The sequence below is a fragment of the Sinohyriopsis cumingii genome, chromosome 5, assembly GCF_028554795.1.
Source record: "Sinohyriopsis cumingii isolate HCF-2022 chromosome 5, ASM2855479v2, whole genome shotgun sequence".
Classification (NCBI taxonomy): Eukaryota; Metazoa; Mollusca; class Bivalvia; order Unionida; family Unionidae; genus Sinohyriopsis; species Sinohyriopsis cumingii.
In genome coordinates this window covers 50,514,740-50,535,883 of record NC_142965.1, presented here as the reverse complement: position 1 = coordinate 50,535,883, position 21,144 = coordinate 50,514,740, and the positions used below count along the sequence as shown (strand labels likewise).

General features: G+C 34.3%; 4 protein-coding genes across 6 annotated transcripts in view; 1 reads left to right on the top strand and 3 right to left on the bottom strand.

The window, feature by feature from the left end:
- The window catches only part of LOC149799143 (uncharacterized), a 32,740-nt gene extending 26,352 nt beyond the window's left edge, over window positions 1-6,388 (bottom strand). The window contains exon 1 of the mRNA XM_089958232.1: window positions 6,256-6,388. The gene's annotated coding sequence lies outside the window, so the exon portion shown is untranslated. The remainder of the gene's footprint in view (window positions 1-6,255) is intronic.
- A 1,197-nt stretch (window positions 6,389-7,585) lies between these two features.
- LOC149799142 (uncharacterized) lies at window positions 7,586-11,602 on the top strand. Of its 3 annotated transcripts, none has more exons than XM_089958239.1 (4): window positions 7,586-8,069; window positions 8,536-8,680; window positions 9,035-9,209; window positions 11,011-11,602. In XM_089958239.1, exons 1-4 carry the CDS (start codon window positions 7,985-7,987, stop codon window positions 11,068-11,070), a joined length of 465 nt encoding a protein of 154 aa, XP_089814365.1. In that variant the 5' UTR covers window positions 7,586-7,984; the 3' UTR covers window positions 11,071-11,602. The 3 variants fall into 3 exon arrangements, with proteins under 3 accessions (XP_089814365.1, XP_089814366.1, XP_089814364.1); XM_089958240.1 differs by lacking the exon at window positions 11,011-11,602 and adding an exon at window positions 9,997-10,129 and having other exon boundaries at window positions 7,589-8,069; XM_089958238.1 differs by lacking the exons at window positions 7,586-8,069; window positions 8,536-8,680; window positions 11,011-11,602 and adding an exon at window positions 9,997-10,998 and having other exon boundaries at window positions 8,691-9,209.
- On the bottom strand, window positions 11,595-13,714 carry LOC149799141 (uncharacterized). Its single transcript, XM_089958237.1, has 2 exons — window positions 13,488-13,714; window positions 11,595-12,757 (listed from the first exon to the last, which is right to left on the bottom strand). The coding sequence occupies exon 2, from the start codon at window positions 12,537-12,539 to the stop codon at window positions 11,595-11,597; it is 945 nt and encodes a 314-aa protein (XP_089814363.1). The 5' UTR covers window positions 12,540-12,757; window positions 13,488-13,714.
- LOC149799140 (uncharacterized) lies at window positions 13,458-20,756 on the bottom strand. The gene is made up of 8 exons (XM_089958142.1): window positions 20,334-20,756; window positions 18,949-19,104; window positions 17,708-18,187; window positions 17,111-17,279; window positions 16,503-16,640; window positions 15,783-15,938; window positions 14,265-14,395; window positions 13,458-13,742 (listed from the first exon to the last, which is right to left on the bottom strand). The coding sequence occupies exons 3-8, from the start codon at window positions 18,155-18,157 to the stop codon at window positions 13,458-13,460; spliced, it is 1,329 nt and encodes a 442-aa protein (XP_089814268.1). The 5' UTR covers window positions 18,158-18,187; window positions 18,949-19,104; window positions 20,334-20,756.
- Between the last annotated feature and the right edge of the window lie 388 nt (window positions 20,757-21,144).

The window sequence follows — 21,144 nt, the reverse complement described above, 5'->3', positions numbered from 1 at the left end:
TTTAATTTTTGGTCCTAAAAGTAACATATATTTCTCTCTGCCAGACCGTCTTTATGTACAATATATGAGTAAGTGTAAAACTTTTAAGAGGACCATGTTAATTGGAAAAACAGTGTGCATGTGTATAAGCGTTAGTGTGTGTGTGTGTGTGTGTGTGTGTGTGTGTTTGTGTTTGCGTGTGAAAGAGAGAGAGAGAGATGGGGGGGGGGGGAACCGGGGCCAGGGACAGGTGTCAGGAGTGAAAATGTATAATTGCCCAAGCAGCCAGCCGATGGCGTAAAAGGGATATATTTTGCATACGTCTTTGTGTATGAATGTGTATGAATATGTGTACGTTTGTATTTGGAGAAATAGAAGATATTCATAAAATGGCATAACAACGTACTGAGGACACACCTTCAACTGAGAACGTCCTCTGTTAGAAAATGGTAAAATATTGCTTCCAAAAACAAATTTAGCCTGAGCAATGTAGTAACTTGAATTGTAGGAATGTCTCCTTTTATACATGGCGTTCGTAACTAATTTTGGAGAGCATCTTTTCTCCAAAGATGGCGATACACACTCCTGAAACCATGTCCGCAATTGCCCGGTGGAAAACATGAAAAAGATTTGTACTATCAAATTACAGGTTTCCAAAGGTTGTTATCTCCTTTTAGATCTAAACATGAAATTGCAATCACTTATCTAAATTAAAAGATGTAAAGCTGATGCATATAACGTTCCCAGTATTTGTATTAATACTTCACACATCTGTGTCAGTTTGTGATTGGAAACGCGATATACAGGAAACGCGATATGCAGTCACGATGTGCAAGTTAGATATAAACAAAATATCCCCGTCACGGCTTACGAAAGAAGTGAACGAAACTGTCAATAAAAAATATAACAAAGTCTTTATAGAGCTCATCCAGACCTGCATAATAATGCTAATTGAATGTGACGTCAAAAGGCCGTGTTGCAGTGAGGTATTGCGTGAATAGAGCTATTGAACAGAAGTTATTTATATGCAATATTTGTATTAATAAATGAACTATGTCATCCACTTTTATATCATGCGTGTTGTTCAAAACAGTAGAGAACAGTTGCATAACTCATCACAGATCATGTTATGGTGGCATTGAATTGCCACAAACAGACTTAGGAAGTTACCAGTCCTATGACGAAGGCGGTTCATTAGAATCAAACGGAGCAGGCTGGTTCTCATTTTGTTGTCATCACGCTGTTAAATAGATTACACAGTTCTGCTAATCTAATTCATATATTTATTTTATATAAAAAATTTATGGGACATAGAAACAAAGAAAACGATTTTATTTGTCTTCTTTCATATTTAGAGATTTTGAAAATACAGAAGTTGAATTAGTATACATACCCGATCATTCAGCAATACGTGTCTCAAACAAAGGATACATTTGAAAAATAATACAAAGTCATTTACGGTAATGAACATAACTATTCCGAGTTCTAATTGGAATACAATGATTTAAATATCAGTGCAGTAAGTTTACTCAATTTAACCTGTAAATTAAATTTGTATTATTCTGCAACTTCCAAAATGTGTAAGTATTAACCTGTTATCGATACTTCTTGCTTATATATTGCTTTCTTATTTAAGCAACATATTGACATTGGAAAGACAGTGAAATGGATCACCTATATGTTGCGATGCACTTTCCAATATATCCAAATTTAACAACCTTTCGGGTTCAACTGGAAACCTATCAGTCATTGTTCGAAATCTTTTAAAAAGTTATTCTCATTTTATTGCATATGTTTGTTCCCAAAAAAAATTCATATTGATACGTTCTACGTTTAGAGGAAATAAAACATTAGAAAGTACAATGTGTATATATGCATTTTTCATCCAATAAGCAAGGAGGAATAACTGCAATTGCTACATTTTCCAATCCTAAATTATACTAAATTTGTCTCTGTAAGAAAATTCATTGAGAAATGCATAATAAACACAATATCATACAATGTATTACTTATTTCTCCAGTAAGAAGTCTAGCCCACAATATAACAGCTCCGATTTTAATACAAATGATCTAAGAAAACCGGTTTCACAACAACGAAATATTAAGGGTACGTGCAGTATGACATAATATCCCAACAATAACATTCCTGACTTAGCTGAATTGTCAGATCTATTCAAATAAAACCTTTCTCGCAAACAGAATAACGTCATACTATATTAAGACAGATATATAATCGATAAAATGTAAACGCTATAGACACACAAAATTGTTTAATCATTGACACTAACATGTTGACATCAATCGTATTTATGACGTACATTATGCCTATCAAAAGATTCCTGATAGAACCAGTCCATAGTACGTGTTCAAGTTCTCAATGCAACTCTATTGTTCCCTTTAAAAATAATTTCAAAGGGAACTAAATGCCTTTTTAAAGTCTATTGATTTATACGGCTATGGTAACTTAACCTGTATGTTCGGCACTCCCATATATATATATATATATATATATATATATATATATATATATATATATATATATATATATATATATATATATATATATATCACAATGTCGGTACACTCTGACAACAGGGTGTGCAGTTTCATATTTTTATATTATACATGTGAACATATCACTTTATGTGATTCTGATTGGTCTAAATAAGCAAATGAAATTATTGTGCAGTATTCGCTTTACTGATTGGCTGCGATCGTGGAAAACCCTTTTAACCTCGCCTCCTGGAAATATTTTTCATTGAACATTTTTGGCCGCCATATTTTGATTCGACTCGCGAAAGGGAATTGGGAAAAAATGGTCTCGTTTGTTTCGATATTGCCAATTTACCCCCACAGAGATTTTTTATGTCATGTATAACATATCATAACATGAAAAATGGCAAAAACCTCAAGACAAGAACAATAAAACAAGTAAAACTACCGTATTGCTTAGATGATAACGAGGGTGGGGGTGGAGATGGATGGGCGGTATATCTGTAGCATTGAATCCACCCTATATACAAGCTTGGTTTAAATGCGAACTTACTAAGTAAATAAACTCACCTTTGTTCACAGAAGAATGTAAAAATAAACCGGTCTCCCCAACTGACAGAACTTTATCCAACCACAGCGTATTTACATGGTAAATATGTGATGCAAGGCCGACTCAAAAAGAGACTTGTTTACATTTTCTGTACAATGTAATGTTCCAAATCAAATACTGCAAATATCCGGTCACAAATATATTACAGTAAATATGTATATTTCTGCATCCAGTAATCTTCTTTTCACAACCGTATCGCAACAATGTAATGTTTTGTTGTGATGTGGAATTTCAACCTAAACACTGTCACTGTGTTGTGTTGGCCAACTCAGACCGGTACTATTCACCTTATCAAATAATGTGACATCACACGCATTGGACATCTTGTGTTGACAATTTTTTTTGTATTTTGTAAAATGTTCTGTTTTTTGGATGGACGCTTATACTTTGATTTATAGTTATCAAAAATGTACAACATACTTTTACTATTTCAACTTTGTTTCTCGACTTTTTTTTTTACGCAAAACAAATGACAGGTACAGTGTCAGAATGAACGAAATTATTCGTTCTTCTTTCTATCTAAAGAATTTCTACTGAAATAAAACTATGTGATAAAAGGAACCTCAAATGGGTAGTGAATAAATATTAACTTTACGAAACTCGTTAAATAATGTCCGGATTATGCTCCAACGCTCGCAAAAGGTGGACATTATTCAAAATGTTTCGTAAATTCAATATTAAATCATTACCCTTTTGAGATTATATATTGTCCATGACGTCCCATTGTCTACACTGTCCATGTTATGATCAATAGTAGAGGATGTCCCAAGTTTGAGTTGATAATGCATACTATTCGAACGTGTGCTTCATCGATAGCATTGAAAAATTTGATATACCTTAGAATTAATCCTACGGTACACTCTTTGATACTGCCTTAAATAATTATATTCTCTTTAGGACAGCTTTAACAAAAATTCATTTGTACGAAGTTCCATGTGTGTGTGTTTTTGTGTGTGTGTGTGTGTCAGAGAGAGAGAGACAGAGAGAGAGAGATCCCTACCTTAGGATTACCTCCTTCCTGACCAATCCCTGCATAAAATCCAGGAATGGTGGAATATGTGGGGGCTTTCCGTTATCTAAAATTAGCGTTCTAAATATACATGTAAGAGAAATACACGAGTATTGCACGCTTTGTATTGTGGCATATCCTAACGGACGACTGAAATACGTACAAGAGGAGAGGGTGTATCTTGGTTTTCAGAAGGAGTGAGTGATTTTGATTTTTAAAGTAGCTATAACAATTTTTCAGTCATATCGCTACGATGTCTGCAGCGTGGCAGTGTGACATGTAGTATGATGTCCCACCCAGTCACATTATCCTGACACCAGTCCGACCAGTCATAACACTAACATCTTAATGCTGAATGCCAAGCGAGGAAGCTGTTAGCACCATTTGTATAAGTCACAAGTCTTTGGTATGACTCGGCCGGGGATTGAACCCTCGACCTCCCGCATCCGAGGCGGACGCTCTAGCCACTAGGCCTGATTTCAGAAGGAAGGATATGGGTATGACAATAGCATAAATAGACTTATACTCCCGGTGGTAATCAATGCATTCATGATATAGTGACTTCATGTATGTATGTATGTATGTCTGTATGTATGTATGTAATATATATAATTTATGTATGTATGTGTGTGCATTTATGTATGTATGTATGTATGTATGTATGTATGTGTGTGTGTGCATTTATGTATGTATGTATGTATGTATGTATGCATGCATGCATAAGGAAAAGTAATGTGTATTTTGAAATACCTCACTTTTCACCATTGTTTTATACTTCAGAGGAGATGGTTTGTATGGGACTTTGGTACTAATGAAAAATATTCAGTTACAAATGCAGGATAACTATTCTGAAGAACCAGTGTATGTCAACGTTGCAGATATGCAAAATGTCCAAGGCGACAAAAGTTACGGGATGAGAAATACGTTTAAGAGCATGTATTTGTCTACGGCTGGCAACTCGGTAAATAGTGAACAAGACATGTTCTCATACAAACCATTCTTCATTCGAATTTGGGTTTGATTACGCTTCAAAGCATAGCAACTCAAATTCACGTTCTGTACGTGTCTTACACGACAATGACAATACATATTTAGCAACAATTCTTATGAGAGTTAACTTAAGACAAATATAGAACTAAGTTTCTGTAATAGCTTTTCATTTTTCAAAACTGCGTATATTTGAGAAACCATTTTCAGATTCGTTTCCTCGCCGAGCATATCACACCTTCCTATACGCTGTTTAACATATAGAAGCAATACTTGAACGTGCACTGTTGTTAAAGAAAGCTATTTGTACCTGCAAATTAGGCTGACCACTGACTAGGAGCGTCCAACCTTTTTTGACTGGGAGCAAAAAGAGTTAAAATGCTTGAGGTCGAAGGCCGCAATAACAATAACAATTTAATCATCAAATACTAAAATCAAACACATTTAGTATCTAACACTAATAACATCAGTTTACATGGTTGTAATATTATTAAATAAGATATTTACATATTGTGGTAGATACATATCAAAAAGCAATACAGAAAATGAAATAAATATTAATTAAAATGCATAGTTTCAAAAGAACTGCCTAAATGACCACGAAGTGCACCATATGGAATACTGGGTCGCATGTGGCCCGCACGCCGCGGGTTGGACACGCCTGCACTAGACCGCCCTGGCATGCTTTGGTGGTATTAAGTGACATGCACGGTAGGTGACAAACGTGGGCGCCTTATTCCATCTCAAAAACCAGCGAAAACATGTAAGCAGTCACCGGTTATAACTTGAAGATAACCTGACAGTATGAAGAGGATGTTAACTTAAATTTTCTCTAGATTCCAGGTAAGCAGTTATAGTACACACAAAAGAAGACTGATAATAATATTTGTATATATAAATTATGTAAATGAAAACACATCACATTGTCTCCCATCCTTCTCTCTACCCCTTTCATAAGATCTGAAAGAAGGAAATCAAAGGAGAAAAGATAGTTTGATTACATACATGGGCGCCATCAAAAGTATTTTGGGGGGGGGGGCATTTAGTTGTCCGCTGTTAAGTTGTATGGATGTAGACCAAAACATAATTAGAGGTGAAATCCACCGCTATGTGCTGGCACCCACGGTTACATATTAATATAATTTAATTATCTAATGAGGAGTATGAATTTTAGTACCTCATCGTAGTCTCCCCAAGCTCTGGCTCCACTAGGCCGATAAATCAGCCCTTCACCGTTACGATCTTGATGTTGGGGTTAGCCCTTCACCCGTTACGATCTTGATGTTGGGCTTAGCCCTTCACCCGTTACGATCTTGATGTTGGGGTTAGGGGCTGATTTCATGTATTCATTGAACACTGCAATTATCAGCAGACACTTTTGGCTGCACAAATATGTGTATATTTCACACACTTACCGGTATTTTTCGCGGCTGTTGAGCTCCCGTCGGCTGAACAGTTCATTTTGCGATATGTACAGCATATTTCCGAATCAAATCCTACGTTTGACAACTTGTAAAACCAAGCAGAATAACACAACCCTAAAATACCGTTGACATTTAAGTTTCGTGATCACCATACTACACAGAGCAACCAATCCGATGCGACTTCCGCTCGTTCGCTCATTCGAAACCCTCGGTACGCTTGGTCATGTGACTCTGTTGTTATGCTGGAAAGCGCTAAAGTATGATGGACGAAATGATTGCGGGTGTTCTTGACGGATTGGGCTATGACGTGAGATTAAAGGTGGAACAACAAGAAGCATTATTAAAATTAGTTGAGGGAAAGCATGTTATTGCATTTTGACCCACCGGCTTCGGGAAAAGCCTGATATATACTCTTTTCCCTATCATCAAGAGAAAGGTAACGTGAATTTAGGAAATGTTGATAAAATGACATTGCTCTTTATTGAGGTAGGAGTTATTTGTATGTGAGAATAGTGATAATCGATTGGGCGAGCTGTGTTGGTGATACTAATAATATTTATTTGTGTTTTAGGCCACTAACCCAAGATACATATCCATACATCATGTGGTACAAAAAAGATGTCATAGTGCGTAACAAAAGAACATCGTAGTTATAAGAAGTAATATACGTAAAAGTAATAATTATTGCATTTTACAGATATAAGTTATATAGCTATATACTGCACAGTATTCAAACAAGGGGATTTAAGTGTGACCATAAAAGCTGTGGAGCAAGATTTGTGATGATCTAAAGTATTATGTAGCAGGAGTCGTTGATAAAATTATTATGATTATTATTGACAGTATGACATTATCATTTTTTGGATTAATAGGATTAATATGAAGTTATAATAATTTCTTTTGTCCTTTTCATAGTTTTGATATTTAAATCTTGCCAGTGTTCATTGGAAAGTGTTGGATGGATACACTGATTTATGGAATGTTAGACAGAATCTTACTGATTATGCCATTTCTCTTGGAGACCTAATATGGGATGTTTTGATTCATATAAATTATGAATGCCTGTCTAGATTATAAAACATAATTACCACACAATTCATGAAAATTCTTTATCAATCTTCATAGCAGTGTTAAATGACAGTGTTCTTTTGTTTTATTCTTATTAATGAATATAATAAATTATTCATGTATGTGTTTTTGTCTAGAAAATTTAAATAATGAAACATGCATTCAGTAAGAACACATTGACAACATATAAAGATGATCACATAACAGTTTCTGTATATTGTCATTGTGATAAGGCTATTACTGGTGCATGGAAGCCAAAAATATTAAATGTGACATTGTATAAAAAAATGATAAAGTACAATTCAGAAAATATTTTTTTAAACATGCATGAAATAATAGTTTTTTTGTTCTTTTGATCTTCAGTTGACCGGTAAGCACCACACAGTGCTGGTTACATCACCACTACGGGCCTTGATGTTAGACCAACAGGCAATAATGAAGACACACAGCATCAAAGCCCAATGCATTATAAAAGACATGCCAAAGGAATCCATTCAAGGTAATTTTCCATTGACAGTCATGCATATATAAAACAGTGTGTGTAAAAGAAAATGATTTATTAAAATTTGGCATAAAAATTTATGCAAACCAATTAATAACTTTCCACAAAGTATCTAATATACTAAGAGATTTATGGTGGTGTTGATTTCTGTTCTTGTCCTTACTACATACCAATCAAGGTAATACAAATAATTATTGAAAGAAATAAATCAACTGTTATATTTAGCATGGGATATTGTGATCATACACTAATGGTAGACTATCTTTATACAAGAAACCTTAAGTTATTTTGGTGCAAGAAGTAGTTTCTTCATTCAGATCTGTATTTATCTTAAACATAACCTGTTTTATATTTTTGTTATTCTTTTACAAAGACAAGATGTAGAACAAATCTATTACACAATAATAAAGTAAAAACTGTTAATGTAGGAAAAGGATAGTAATCAAATTTCACATTTCTACAGATATCAAAGATGGAAATGTAGATGTTATTCTGGCCAGTCCAGAGGCTATCATGAAGAAGGAATGGTTACAGATTGTACATCAAGAACCTTTGTGGTCACAGCTATGTCTCCTTGCTTTTGATGAGGCTCACTGCATTTCACAATGGTGATTATTATATTCTTTATACTAAAATTTATTGTACAACATAATAGAATATTGTGTAACATCTGGCACAGAGTCTGTCTTTCGTTTATAGGAGTTAAATACAATATTGTCCCTGTTTCCATGCAGTAAAATTCTGTTATTTAAAGACTTTGATGTGTGTATTTCAAATCAGATAAAATAGCTCTCTAAATTCAAATGAGACAATATGAAAATAATAATGCAGTAAACAAATACTACCTCTGAATCAGAATCATACAAAAATTGCATGTACTCGTGTAGCTCTTAGTGCCTTGGGTCATTTACTTCAAGTTCAGTACAATCATTCTTATAGCAAGTTTAATTATTCCATAACAGGGGACTTGACTTTAGACCGGAGTATAGAAAAGTGGCTGAGCTGGTGACTCATTTCCAACACATTCCATCTCTTCTCCTTACTGCCACAGCAACAGAAAAAAGTGGAGAAGGATTTGAGGACTCTACTTGCACTTCCTACTGGGGACACACATACCATTGCCAGACTTCCAGACCGGTACCTCATTCTTTTATTTAACATCTGTTCTATGATTTTTATGACCATTCACTTTCACTTATATTTTAAGTATTTTGTTTGTCTGTTTATTACTATTTCAAGAAATATGTAAATTATTGTACAAACCTGTCTCTAGCTGTATTTGCCTGAAATAAACCCCAACACCACAGTAAAACTATACATTGGTTGTGGATATTCATAACATTACGCACATCTTACCGACCTATTCACATGCTATTAAACTTTTATCCGATAAAGAACTGACATACAAATACAAACAACTACTAGCAGTGGTAAGTGCAAGAATCAAGGGATACTTGAGTAGAAATAGGGTTAACACATTATTTAGTTTTGTTTTGTTTGAAACAAATAGGGGAAATGTAAGTTGTTATAGCATAACTTCTATACTATTCAACACATACTCCCATAGTGGTGATACACACACCCTTCTCCACTGATGAAAACCTCTTATATTCAAGCAAGGTACAAATTTCATTCTCTTCATTCTACATACATATTTTACCTATCTAAACTTGCCACCTCTCTTATCAACCATTTGCTGTCTGCTTAAAGTGACTGCACTTTTTGCAATGCAGTGTTCAGTTTTCGTGTGATGAATTCCAACAAATTATAAATAGTGATCATGGGCTTTCTGTCAGATAAATATGAGCATTTAAACAGACACAAAAAATTATTGAATAAAACGTAAGGTGAAACAAAATGTCCTGACTTGTATTTGTTTCTTGTGTAACATAACACTAGTATTAAAAAAGTGTTTCTCTTTCAGACCTAATATCTACATACATATGGAGAAGTGCTCAGAGAAGTATGAGGAAGTACTTGCATGGTTGCCACATCATGTCATGTCCAGGAAGGAGAAGTCCCAGAAGATAGTTGTCTATTGCCAAAGCATGAGGGATTGCCAGAACATTTGTATGTGGCTCATGGAAGACTTGGCAGAGAATGCATACAAGGATAAACAGTCAGCTTCCAATAATCGTCTAGTTGAGATGTTCCACAGCAGGACAGATAACGAATCAGTGACTAGAATTCTGGAAGATTTTGTGAAACTGCAGGGTTCCATCCGAGTTCTTATATCTACCGTTGCCTTTGGTATAGGAATTCAGGTTGAGGATATAGATGTTGTAGTACATTGGGGGGTTGAAAATTCAGTTCTCTCCTATTGGCAAGAAGTTGGAAGATGTTCTAGGGATGGGCATAAAGGACTTGGATTATGTTACATATTTCCTAGGTCTCTTAGCCGCTGTTCAGATGAATATATGAAGAAGCTTTGTAACAAATCTGACTGTCTGAGACATTGTGTGCTGGAACAATTCCTTCTCTCCAACATGGACCAATCATCTTTACCATCGTCCAGAATGTGTACTCAAGAGGATTGTGATTGGTGTGAATGTAAAGCCTGTATGTGTTGTGTTAACTGTATGTACAGATGTGGATGTGCGGGAAAACCTGTGAATGTCATTGATCGGTTGTAGAGTTCTGGTTGAAATACATATTAACAGATTGGAATGTGCACTATGTGTAATTCAGTGAAACATTACAGTATTCAAGGCTCTCTAACCTAATTTAGAACAAATTACTACATAAGATTGGTTTAAAGTTATCTGCTGATTTATATATATATATATATATATATATATATATATATATAGTAATGCAGGAAACAAATACTAACAATGAGTCATACAAAAATTGCATGTACCGGTACTCATGTACAGTAACATGTATATATTATATTACCATTTTAAGTGGATTTTGATGTAACTCATTGATGTTTCAGCACATACTGGGCTATACAACACTGAAACTACCAGAAGATGAAAAAATCATAGAAATTTGATTGGCATATCATCACATTCAAGGCTTACTACATGAACTGGTGACTAACAAGTGGACTGCACATAATTCATTGACTCATCATTCTGTTGGAAACAAGCTGACATTTAAGAAAAAGCTGATTAGAAGTACATGTTTAAAAAATGCCTAGCCATGTGCTCCACTTTCCATTCCAGACTTCCTAGACATTATTTAATTGACACGTCAACATATCATGGCTGTAAAATCCCATATATTACAGTGGATTTGGACTAAATATTAAATTCAATAACACATCAGCACATTCTATGCTAAATAACCTAATGTAAACTATATATTACATGTACTTGTAAATAACAAATATATATTTGGTTTACAGTCAGTCACAGATACATCAATACATTCTATGTGATATAACATGGTGTAAACCAACAAGTCTGGTATGTCTTCTCTGCAAAAGCCATCCATAACTCACATGTTGTAACACTGGGTATTAGTAGATTAAGAAGAGTATGAATTTATATACTTAATGTTGCAAATAAAGTTGTCTCAATCAACTATAATCTCCAGTCTTTTGCTCATTTTCTTTAGATGCTTCTGAATCCTTTTCTTAAACTCTTCCATTTGATTAAATTTTGAAAGAGAATGAATATCAGGGAATGCTGAGTGACATCTTCCTGAGATTAACTCACAGCATTTGTTGTCTAAGAGGATTTTGACAAGGTCCTCAATATCTGCACTCCTCCTCACAACACCTTTTGTTCGCTTGAAATTGCCACGGTTAAGTATCTTGTGATCAAAAACATACTGAAGTGTTTTCTTTATCCCCACCATTTGGCTGTGTCTAGCTATGGTGTCATCAGTCAGATTTCCAATGGCGGTCTTGACAGCCTCCTTGTATTCTTTGTTGAAAAATTCCATTTGTAAGTCCATTTCAATATTGTGTCCCTCTTTCCCTGCAGTATTGACTGTTCTGTTCCATCGAAGTTGGTGTGCCAGACGAGAGGACACTCCACCATTTACTGCACTTAAAAGATTATAGCCACATACAAAGTACTTGGGGTGGTGCTGATCAAAGAACTCTATCATATCATGCCTCCAGTGGCTGATTATTCTATCTCCATCTCCTTCCCTGATAGCATCATGACGGGCCATTTCTCCTAGACCTCTCCATAAAAGAGCCTTGGAGTATTCAAATACGTGATCCTGCTTTGACTTGTAGTCTTTGTTACATTTTGTTGACATGACCTCACACTGTCCAGAGCAAAACCACTCACCAGCTGGGACATCATTGTCACTTAACCCTAAACATGTGAGATGAAACCATCTTCCTTTAGGACAACTGTAATTATCACAACATATAAACTCTTCAGTATCACTCTCTAACTGGCACAGGCCACAATAGCTGGAATCAGCATTACAGTCTTGTAGCTCTGGAGGATGGAATCCTAAGGTTGCCACTTTCTTTTTGCAATAGACTGAAAATAGCACCATAACTTTTCAATGTCTTTGGGAATATGGTCTTTGTCTATCATTGATCTTGAACTGGCTATGATATAGGCCTCTGTAGCAAAGCGTAGTAAATCGGTGGCATAATTGAAGCAGGAGCTGGTTTTGATGTTGACATTGTGGTGCCTGTATCTGTTTCTAATATAATATAACGTGCCCACATCACATGCACTTTGGGGTCTATACAACAGCTTGAATGTATCCTGCAAAAGAAAGGTTTTGGGTCTGTACTACTTATATATTGTAAATATTTGTTGGGTATGATAATGTGTCAAAAGTAAGATTGGTACATCTGGAGATTTTGTTTATAATGACTTGGAAATAGGATCAGATATATATGCATATGCAAATAAATGTTGAGCAAATGTCGTTCCAGTATGTTTTGTGAGGCCTTGGCAGGGAGTTTTACTAGATGAATTGACAAGTCAGAATCAGCATGCACCCTCTGCAAATATTGTCTAATTAATTTACAAAACAACATCCCAATATAAAATTTTTGTGTTATACTTTTACTTAATACTAAATAATAATTTTATTTCAAATATATGAATGTGGATTAGTTTTTAAATGCTTTCTTACAATATTAGATTTAATAACGGTGTTTAGGTCATTCTAGTTTACACATCTCGAGAATGAAAAAAGTTCCATTCAGAATGTAAATAATGCTATAGATAAGCAGTCCTCAACATTATTAGTTAATTGTAAATGAGGCCACATGAATCCATGGGCATATAATATAATTTTGCATAGGGAGTTTATATCTATAATTTATTTCATTTCAATTAAGTCTTGATCCTTTATTATAACAAGGAATATTGTACTTCTTCTGATCAAAAGATATTCAAATACTAGAAAAAGCATATCAACAATTAAAATTTGTGGAAACTGAATTTTAAATAGCAATCACATATATTGTTTGCTTCCTATTCCTACCTCTAATAGTATGCCACGTTTGTGCCACTCCTTTATTGCTGGAACAAGCCCTTGTAATCGGTCCCACTTGGATCCCCCATTGATTCTTGCAATTTGTGCATCATTTGCCCTTTCACAACTGAGGGCATCCCCATAAAGAATACAGGATACTGGGTCCGAGTCCAATCTTCCTGGGACATATTGTTGATATTCTACCAAGATATCAACCATATCTGCAATTTTGGTCTCATCCTTTGCCAAAACACCTAAGGGAATCTGTAAAAAAAAATGGTGAAATTTTATTATTATGTAAATAAACATTCAAATATAGACAAAACAAAATGGTTCTCTGTGCCAAAAATGGTTGATTCAGACTAGTTTGTATTTAATTAAGTACAATCAAATGCAAATAATAATTCAGACTGGTTTGTATAATATACAATCAATTACAAACATTAAGTGACTATTAAATTAATATCCTCAAATAAACTATCTAAAACTTTGATCTTCTTCTAAGACATCAAGCCTATCACATTACTGGAAAAGGGCCTCTTCTCTTCCTCAGTAGCAAAGGACACCAACCAATGTAAAAGATAAAAAGTATTCATTTTGGGAACTGCATAACTAACTGCAAGATGATTTTTGCTTTGATCAGCTCTAATGTAAATATGTTCTTAATTTGTCACAAAGTGGCAAAATTCAGTACATACATACATATATATATATATATATATATATATATATATATATATATATATATATATATATATATATATATATATATATATATATACTTACAACTTTGCTCCTCTGTCCAAGTTCTTTTGAATATTTATGGGGGATGTGGGCCTGCACTCTATCCTGGAGGCATTTGAATGGTTCTTCCTGCACCAGTATTCTTTGCACTAATATAATGAATTCATATCTGTAAAACAAAAACTGTTTTTATGAAAATAAAGTGCAATACAGAAGTTCAGTGGTATCTGTACCTATGAACTCTTAAGTATTAATTAACATAACATACTAAATTCAAGACAGATAACAGTTTTTCTCTTTTCAGGTTAATTTTTCTAATTACAAGAAACTGACACTAATTACAAGAAACTGACACTAATTACAAGAAACTGACACTAATATTAGTTTAAAATTCTTTGCAAATATTATTGTGCATAACTATATTAGGAATGAAAGCAATGATAATCTTTACAGGTTTATTTGCACATGGGGGGGGGGGTAATATCATGCACGTACTTTCCTCCCACAGAAAATTATATGTAAGTATGAATGCATTTGTAATTATCTCTATATTTAATCAGCTAATGAACCTGTTATGACTCTATGGTCTTAAGCAAAGTAACGGAGAACAGGTAATCCAAACAGTTCAGTAAAATTCAATTAATAATTAATTACCTGGAATACAAAGTGAAACTTAAATTAGAACTTTAAGTCCAAAAGTATAGAAAGTTTGGAATGAATTTGAGTATTGGATGTGCTGTTGTGCCTATAGCTTTGAGTGAGCTGATTTATGTATCCCAATGATATGATACAGAATGTTAATTGTTTTTAAATAAATGATTCCTCTAAAATTATACACGGCAAAATATTATTTTAGTGCTGAACTTTAAACAGGAATGATAAAATCTTGTTTACTTTAAAGTTATTTACAGACTGTGACTTGACTATAATGCAACAATATACCCTGCATGTAATTGAACAGGTTGCTTCCTTGCTCTAGATAATTCATAATCATTAGTAACTAAATGTTGATCACATGACCTAAACATTGATGAAGGGCTTGAATTACCGTCCATCTACACCAATCTCCTTGCACCATGTGACCATTATAAGTCAAGTGCAACATTATTCGCTGATGAAGGCAGTGAGATATTGCTGAAAATTTTGAAATCTTAAGGTAATTATGATCTGAATATGGGAACTTACTAATGACCCTGGGTCTATATCACTTACAATGGAATTTATATAAGTTTTAGCTTGACAAAAATCAGGTAATCCATGGTTTCTGCAAAGGGAACAAGTAATGTCCTGAACTTGAAATTAAACATGTTGCTTATTAATGATCAATAAGTTATTATGTAATCTAAAATCGGGGACAAAATGTTAGGTATCTAATATGTTGTTTACAAATGATTATTACATTCTACGATAATGGACAATAGTTAAATGCACAATATCAATATACATAACAAACCTCAAAAGCTGGTAGTCTGCATGATCTGGGTAGAATGACTCAACTGGGATATGCATGATGTCCATGGGTGATGGGGGGTAATCAGAAAGACCCATACAAGGTACTGTCAATTGCTGCATAAGCCTGAACCATACTGAGCATCTGATTTCCATGTTCCCGTGTACTGTAGCGGGCACGAGTCTTCTGGTTTACATTATCAAATACCAAAGTGTACCCCATGGGAACCATTGTTATCTCATCGTCATCTGTATCTGAGAAACCATCTGAAATCATTGTTTGGTTATTAGCTTACACTTGTTTAAACTGATGAAATTAATTTTTGTTCCATGTTTCATTTAGTGTATCATGTCAAAGAACTTAAAACAAAATACATCCGATACTGGTTATTAGAGCCATTTTTGAAGTTGGATATAATAGTCATGGATTCCTTTAAATTTATATATTCAATCTCAGCACCATTACTTACTGAATTTTACTCAGTATTTATTTTATGCTGATGAGCAATAAAATAAAATGTGATTTGACATGACTCTGTATCTTACTTTTGTGCTTTTATGATTAGATGTCCAATCTGATAATGAAACATGTCAATTATATCCCATGGAAAAAATATTAATATTAATTACCATGATATTGAATTGTTTTCTATTGAAAATGTTAATTAATATTCATTGCAAAATGACAATATTTCATACTCTGTGTGTGTGTGTGTGTGTGTTTGAAGTTTAAAAAATAGAATATTTCTACAACTGAGTAAATGGATCTGATAGCCAAATGGTAAGAAAGGATTTGATTCATGGCCCATACATATTATACTACCTACTCACAATGTATGGTATCCTCCATTAAATCTGTACTGCTGACCTGGTCATCATTTGACTCAGACAAGGAATCCGGCTCTAATGTATAGTACATGTCAGTGCTTCCTGTCTCATCCAACATCCTCACACCGACCTCCTCACTGACTAATAAAGTAGAAGCAATACCAGAATCAACTTACTTAAAATTTGGAAAAAGAATATAAAAATGAATGAGAAGACAAATTCAATTGAGAAATCATACTAACCAAAAAAAACATATTTTCTCATGGGTTTACCACAACTGACAGTGTTAATGTATTTCTTATACAATACCGAAGAGTGGTAATTTCAAATGAATCTATCATTTGCATATACGGAACTAAATTTGTATTCATAAATCCATTCATAGTACAAATTTGGTCTTATGCAGAACACTGAAAGTAACAAAAACGATTGAATAATAGAAATAATTTAACTACACGCATTACAAAATAATGACTGCTTAACAATTGTGGTAACTTCACACATAGATTTAATTCTCATTGTTAAATACCACCTATGTGGTGGAAGTGGATGATATTATCAATTCAGTTATGTAATGCAAATTTATGTTCCCAATTAATAATGATACCTACAAGGCTCATCATTGTCAAAAAGGCGTCTCCTGGCTTGTGGTGCTCTGTCTGTCAGGAGTGACTTCTGCTGCAGGAGGTCATCTGCATACTGCCGACGGATCATGTCAATGCATCTCCTGACTGCATGTATGCTCAGGCATAGTCCCAGATGGTTCAGTCTAGCAAAGGCCTGTGAAATATAAAAAGGTTATTAATGCATGGTTATATATTTAACATTTAACTTTATGTCTTTATTCTTGTGATCGTTTGCATTTCTTGTTAGAATATACCAAAGTCAATTAAAGAATAAGTTTATTACAATATCTGTTTATTAAATCTTGACTGATAGATATACAAGATCTAATGAAATTAGACAACTGCTTCAGTGTGAGGAATATTTCCTACTGTTTTTGGATCAGACATTAATTGTTTTTTTAATGGTGACTGAGATTCACTTTTAAAAATTATTGCCCTGAAAATGTATCCTTTCACAAATCTGTTGGCATGATATTAATATTGTTAAAAACAGGAGCTCAAGGGATTCAAGCGATAATCTCAGGTTGACCTGCTCTACCTCCTGAAAAATAGATGGTTTAATCCTTAGCAATTATAACTTACTTCTCTTGAACAACCAGCAAGCCACATCTCCACCCCAACCATCTGTTGCAAAAGCTTCATGTGACCAGGATTCCTCATGAAGACTATCTGGCCTATGATAGCTCCTATGTTTGGAGCAAGCCAATGAATTCCACGGGCAAAGCTTTTTTCTGTCCTGCTTTTACTTCCTGCTGCTTTCAGCAATGACAACAGCACAGGGCATTTCTCTTCACTTTCAGCAAGGACTTTCTGCCAGTTGAAGCTGCTTATCTGTAAGTAAGGGTCACCACTTGCTCGCCATACTGACTTAAAGGCAGGGTGGCATACTGCTTTCATCTCCTTCTTAATTATGTCCCCCACTACCTTCAGAAGGGCCATCTTAAATGTCTTACTTTTCTGCAGGAGAAGATGAAGTGCAGTCACATGTCTGCTTTTCTTAATGAGGCTGGCTGCATAGGATATATGCTTCATCTTCTTATTTATAGTAACCTTTACATTTGTCTGGAAGTTAAAAAAGGAGAATTTTTAATTGTGAAATATTTATTTGAAAATTAGTAATTCCTATCAAGTACAGTAAGTTGTTGTGTGAGATTAAAATTTTATATGTTAATAACAGCATGTAGTTAAACAAATTGTTCTAAGTGATAGTCCACATAAATACATTTGAATATGTGCAGTCTAAAAGACTGCAGAATGTCTAGCAAGATTATATCATAACAGTTAATAAAGCCAAACAAATATATTAGTGCCTAGTACCATTTTCATGTTGAAGATGTGTGAGGCCACCTAGCATCAGTAGTTCTGGATAGTAGCAAGCAATATTATGTCTAAAAATCTAATTCAAGCTTGATTAACCTAAGCCAGGAGGTTATGTTTTAATATATTCTGAATAAATGTCTTCAATATAAATTTTCACTGATTTATTAGGTGCATATATCATCAACATCAGATCCCAGGGTAAAAGGTATACAATAGAAAGAACAGGTTCGGTGTGATAATAAAAGTTAAATTTGTGTAGTTATTTGGAAGGAAAAACAATGGCAGTTTTAATCCAACCTAAACTTCATGTATTAAAGAAATATAATTTCCAAATGGGAAATGTAGTAAAATCAAAAGATGTGGAAATTTAATAAATATTACCATTATCACAAATCTCAGTTTATTCTTATCTCTCTCTCTCTTAACTTTCAATATCTCATAATTCTCATTACAATATAACTGTGCTGCAAGAACTCAATGACACTTATAATTATTCTGGTTACCTTGATTGGGGTGCTGGTAACAATTTTTCTTCTTTTGCTCTTCTGGGGGGTGGAAGGGGCTGTAGCTAGTACCTTCTGTCCAACATATCTGTCCCTCTTAGAGGATGACTTCAGGTCCTGGATAGCCTCACTCCATATTCTCTTGCCAGCAGAAATCTGTTTTGTTTCAATAAAATGCACAGTATAATGATACTTGTATTGTAAAGGTTTAAGTAATTACAGAAGTCTAATGTAACTGATGTATATATTAGACAATGCTCACATTAATTTGAGAGGTTGAACTGCACTAATGTTATTATCACTTATGATAATGCATTTAGTACATGTTGACATGAATAAGCATATTATGTTGTTAGCAATATATTGCATATTGTTATTTATGTTAATGAGAGACTACCTGTCCAAACGCATCAAAATTTATTGGCATCCATCACAGATAACAATTATCTGTTAAAGAACTAAATGAAAATATCTCATTTGAATTATAGTATTAATTAAATAAACTGTATGACATATTTTTATTATTTACAAATAGTTAATTCAAGATATTATAGTTCAAGTCTGTTATCTTTATTTATTGATCTAAATAATAATTATTAAAATATCACAAATGTGTTGATAGTTTTTATAGGAATTGGGCAGTTCTTAAAACCATACAAAACTTTAATCAACATTTTATCTTTCTTTCTTTTCAAGCATCAATTGATACCTTTCACTACTGTTTATTTTTCTAAAAAAATATATGTATCTGAAATTTACTGTCAAAGGTTACAAATAACATTGAGAGAGAGAGAGAGAGAGAGAGAGAGAGAGAGAGAGAGAGAGAGAGAGAGAGAGATGTTTATGATATGGAATCTGCATAGGCATTATGATTTAGGGTCAACATTGTTTAATGAGATTTTCCTAATGTTGGGTGTCATACTGATTATTAAGTGAATATTTAATTATTTAATTATTAATTTCACTACTATAGAATAAATAAAGAAAAAGTGGCAACACTTTTTGTAAACAAGTGCTGTAATTTTTTTATATTCTTGTTTTGAATCTCTAAAATTGGATTTAAATGCACCATTATTGGGACCCTTATAACTTGGAAGTTTGTCATTTCACCTTGCTAATCACAGTAGAACAAGCATAACATATATATGCACTTCTGTCTGGAGTAAATGTTAGCCCCAAATGATCATGTAGCACATCTTGAGCTGTTTCTGTCTGTCTCTTCAGTTTTCCATGTAAATTAACTTTGTTGGATCGATTTGCGCCCAGGTGAACACCACAAAGCGAGCATGTATTTTCCGCCATTGTCTAATTTTTTGCATTCATTTCGTTCTAATCACGCGTTAACTTAACTGTACGAGAATGGTACTACAAAGGATGTTTCTTACCTGTCTTGTTCGGAGTCTGCTTGAATCACGTGATAGTCACATTCACGTTGCTACAGCCGAGTCACATGACCAAACGTACCGAGTGTTTCGAATGAGCGAACGAGCGGAAGTCGCATCGGATTGGTTGCTCTGTATAGTATGGTGATCACGAAACTTAAATGTCAACGGTATTTTAGGGTTGTGTTATTCTGCTTGGATTTACAAGTTGTCAAACGTAGGATTTGATTCGGAAATATGCTGTACATATCGCAAAATGAACTCTTCAGCCGACGGGAGCTCAACAGCCGCGAAAAATACCGGTAAGTGTGTGAAATATACACATATTTGTGCAGCCAAAAGTGTCTGCTGATAATTGCAGAGTTCAATGAATACATGAAATCAGCCCCTAACCCCAACATCAAGATCGTAACGGGTGAAGGGCTGATTTATCGGCCTAGTTCGGAGTCTGCTTGAATCACGTAATAGTCACATTCACGTTGCTACAGCCGAGTCACATGACCAAACGTACCGAGTGTTTCGAATGAGCGAACGAGCGGAAGTCGCATCGGATTGGTTGCTCTGTATAGTATGGTGATCACGAAACTTAAATGTCAACGGTATTTTAGGGTTGTGTTATTCTGCTTGGATTTACAAGTTGTCAAACGTAGGATTTGATTCGGAAATATGCTGTACATATCGCAAAATGAACTGTTCAACCGACGGGAGCTCAACAGCCGCGAAAAATACCGGTAAGTGTGTGAAATATACACATGTTTGTGCAGCCAAAAGTGTCTGCTGATAATTGCAGAGTTCAATGAATACATGAAATCAG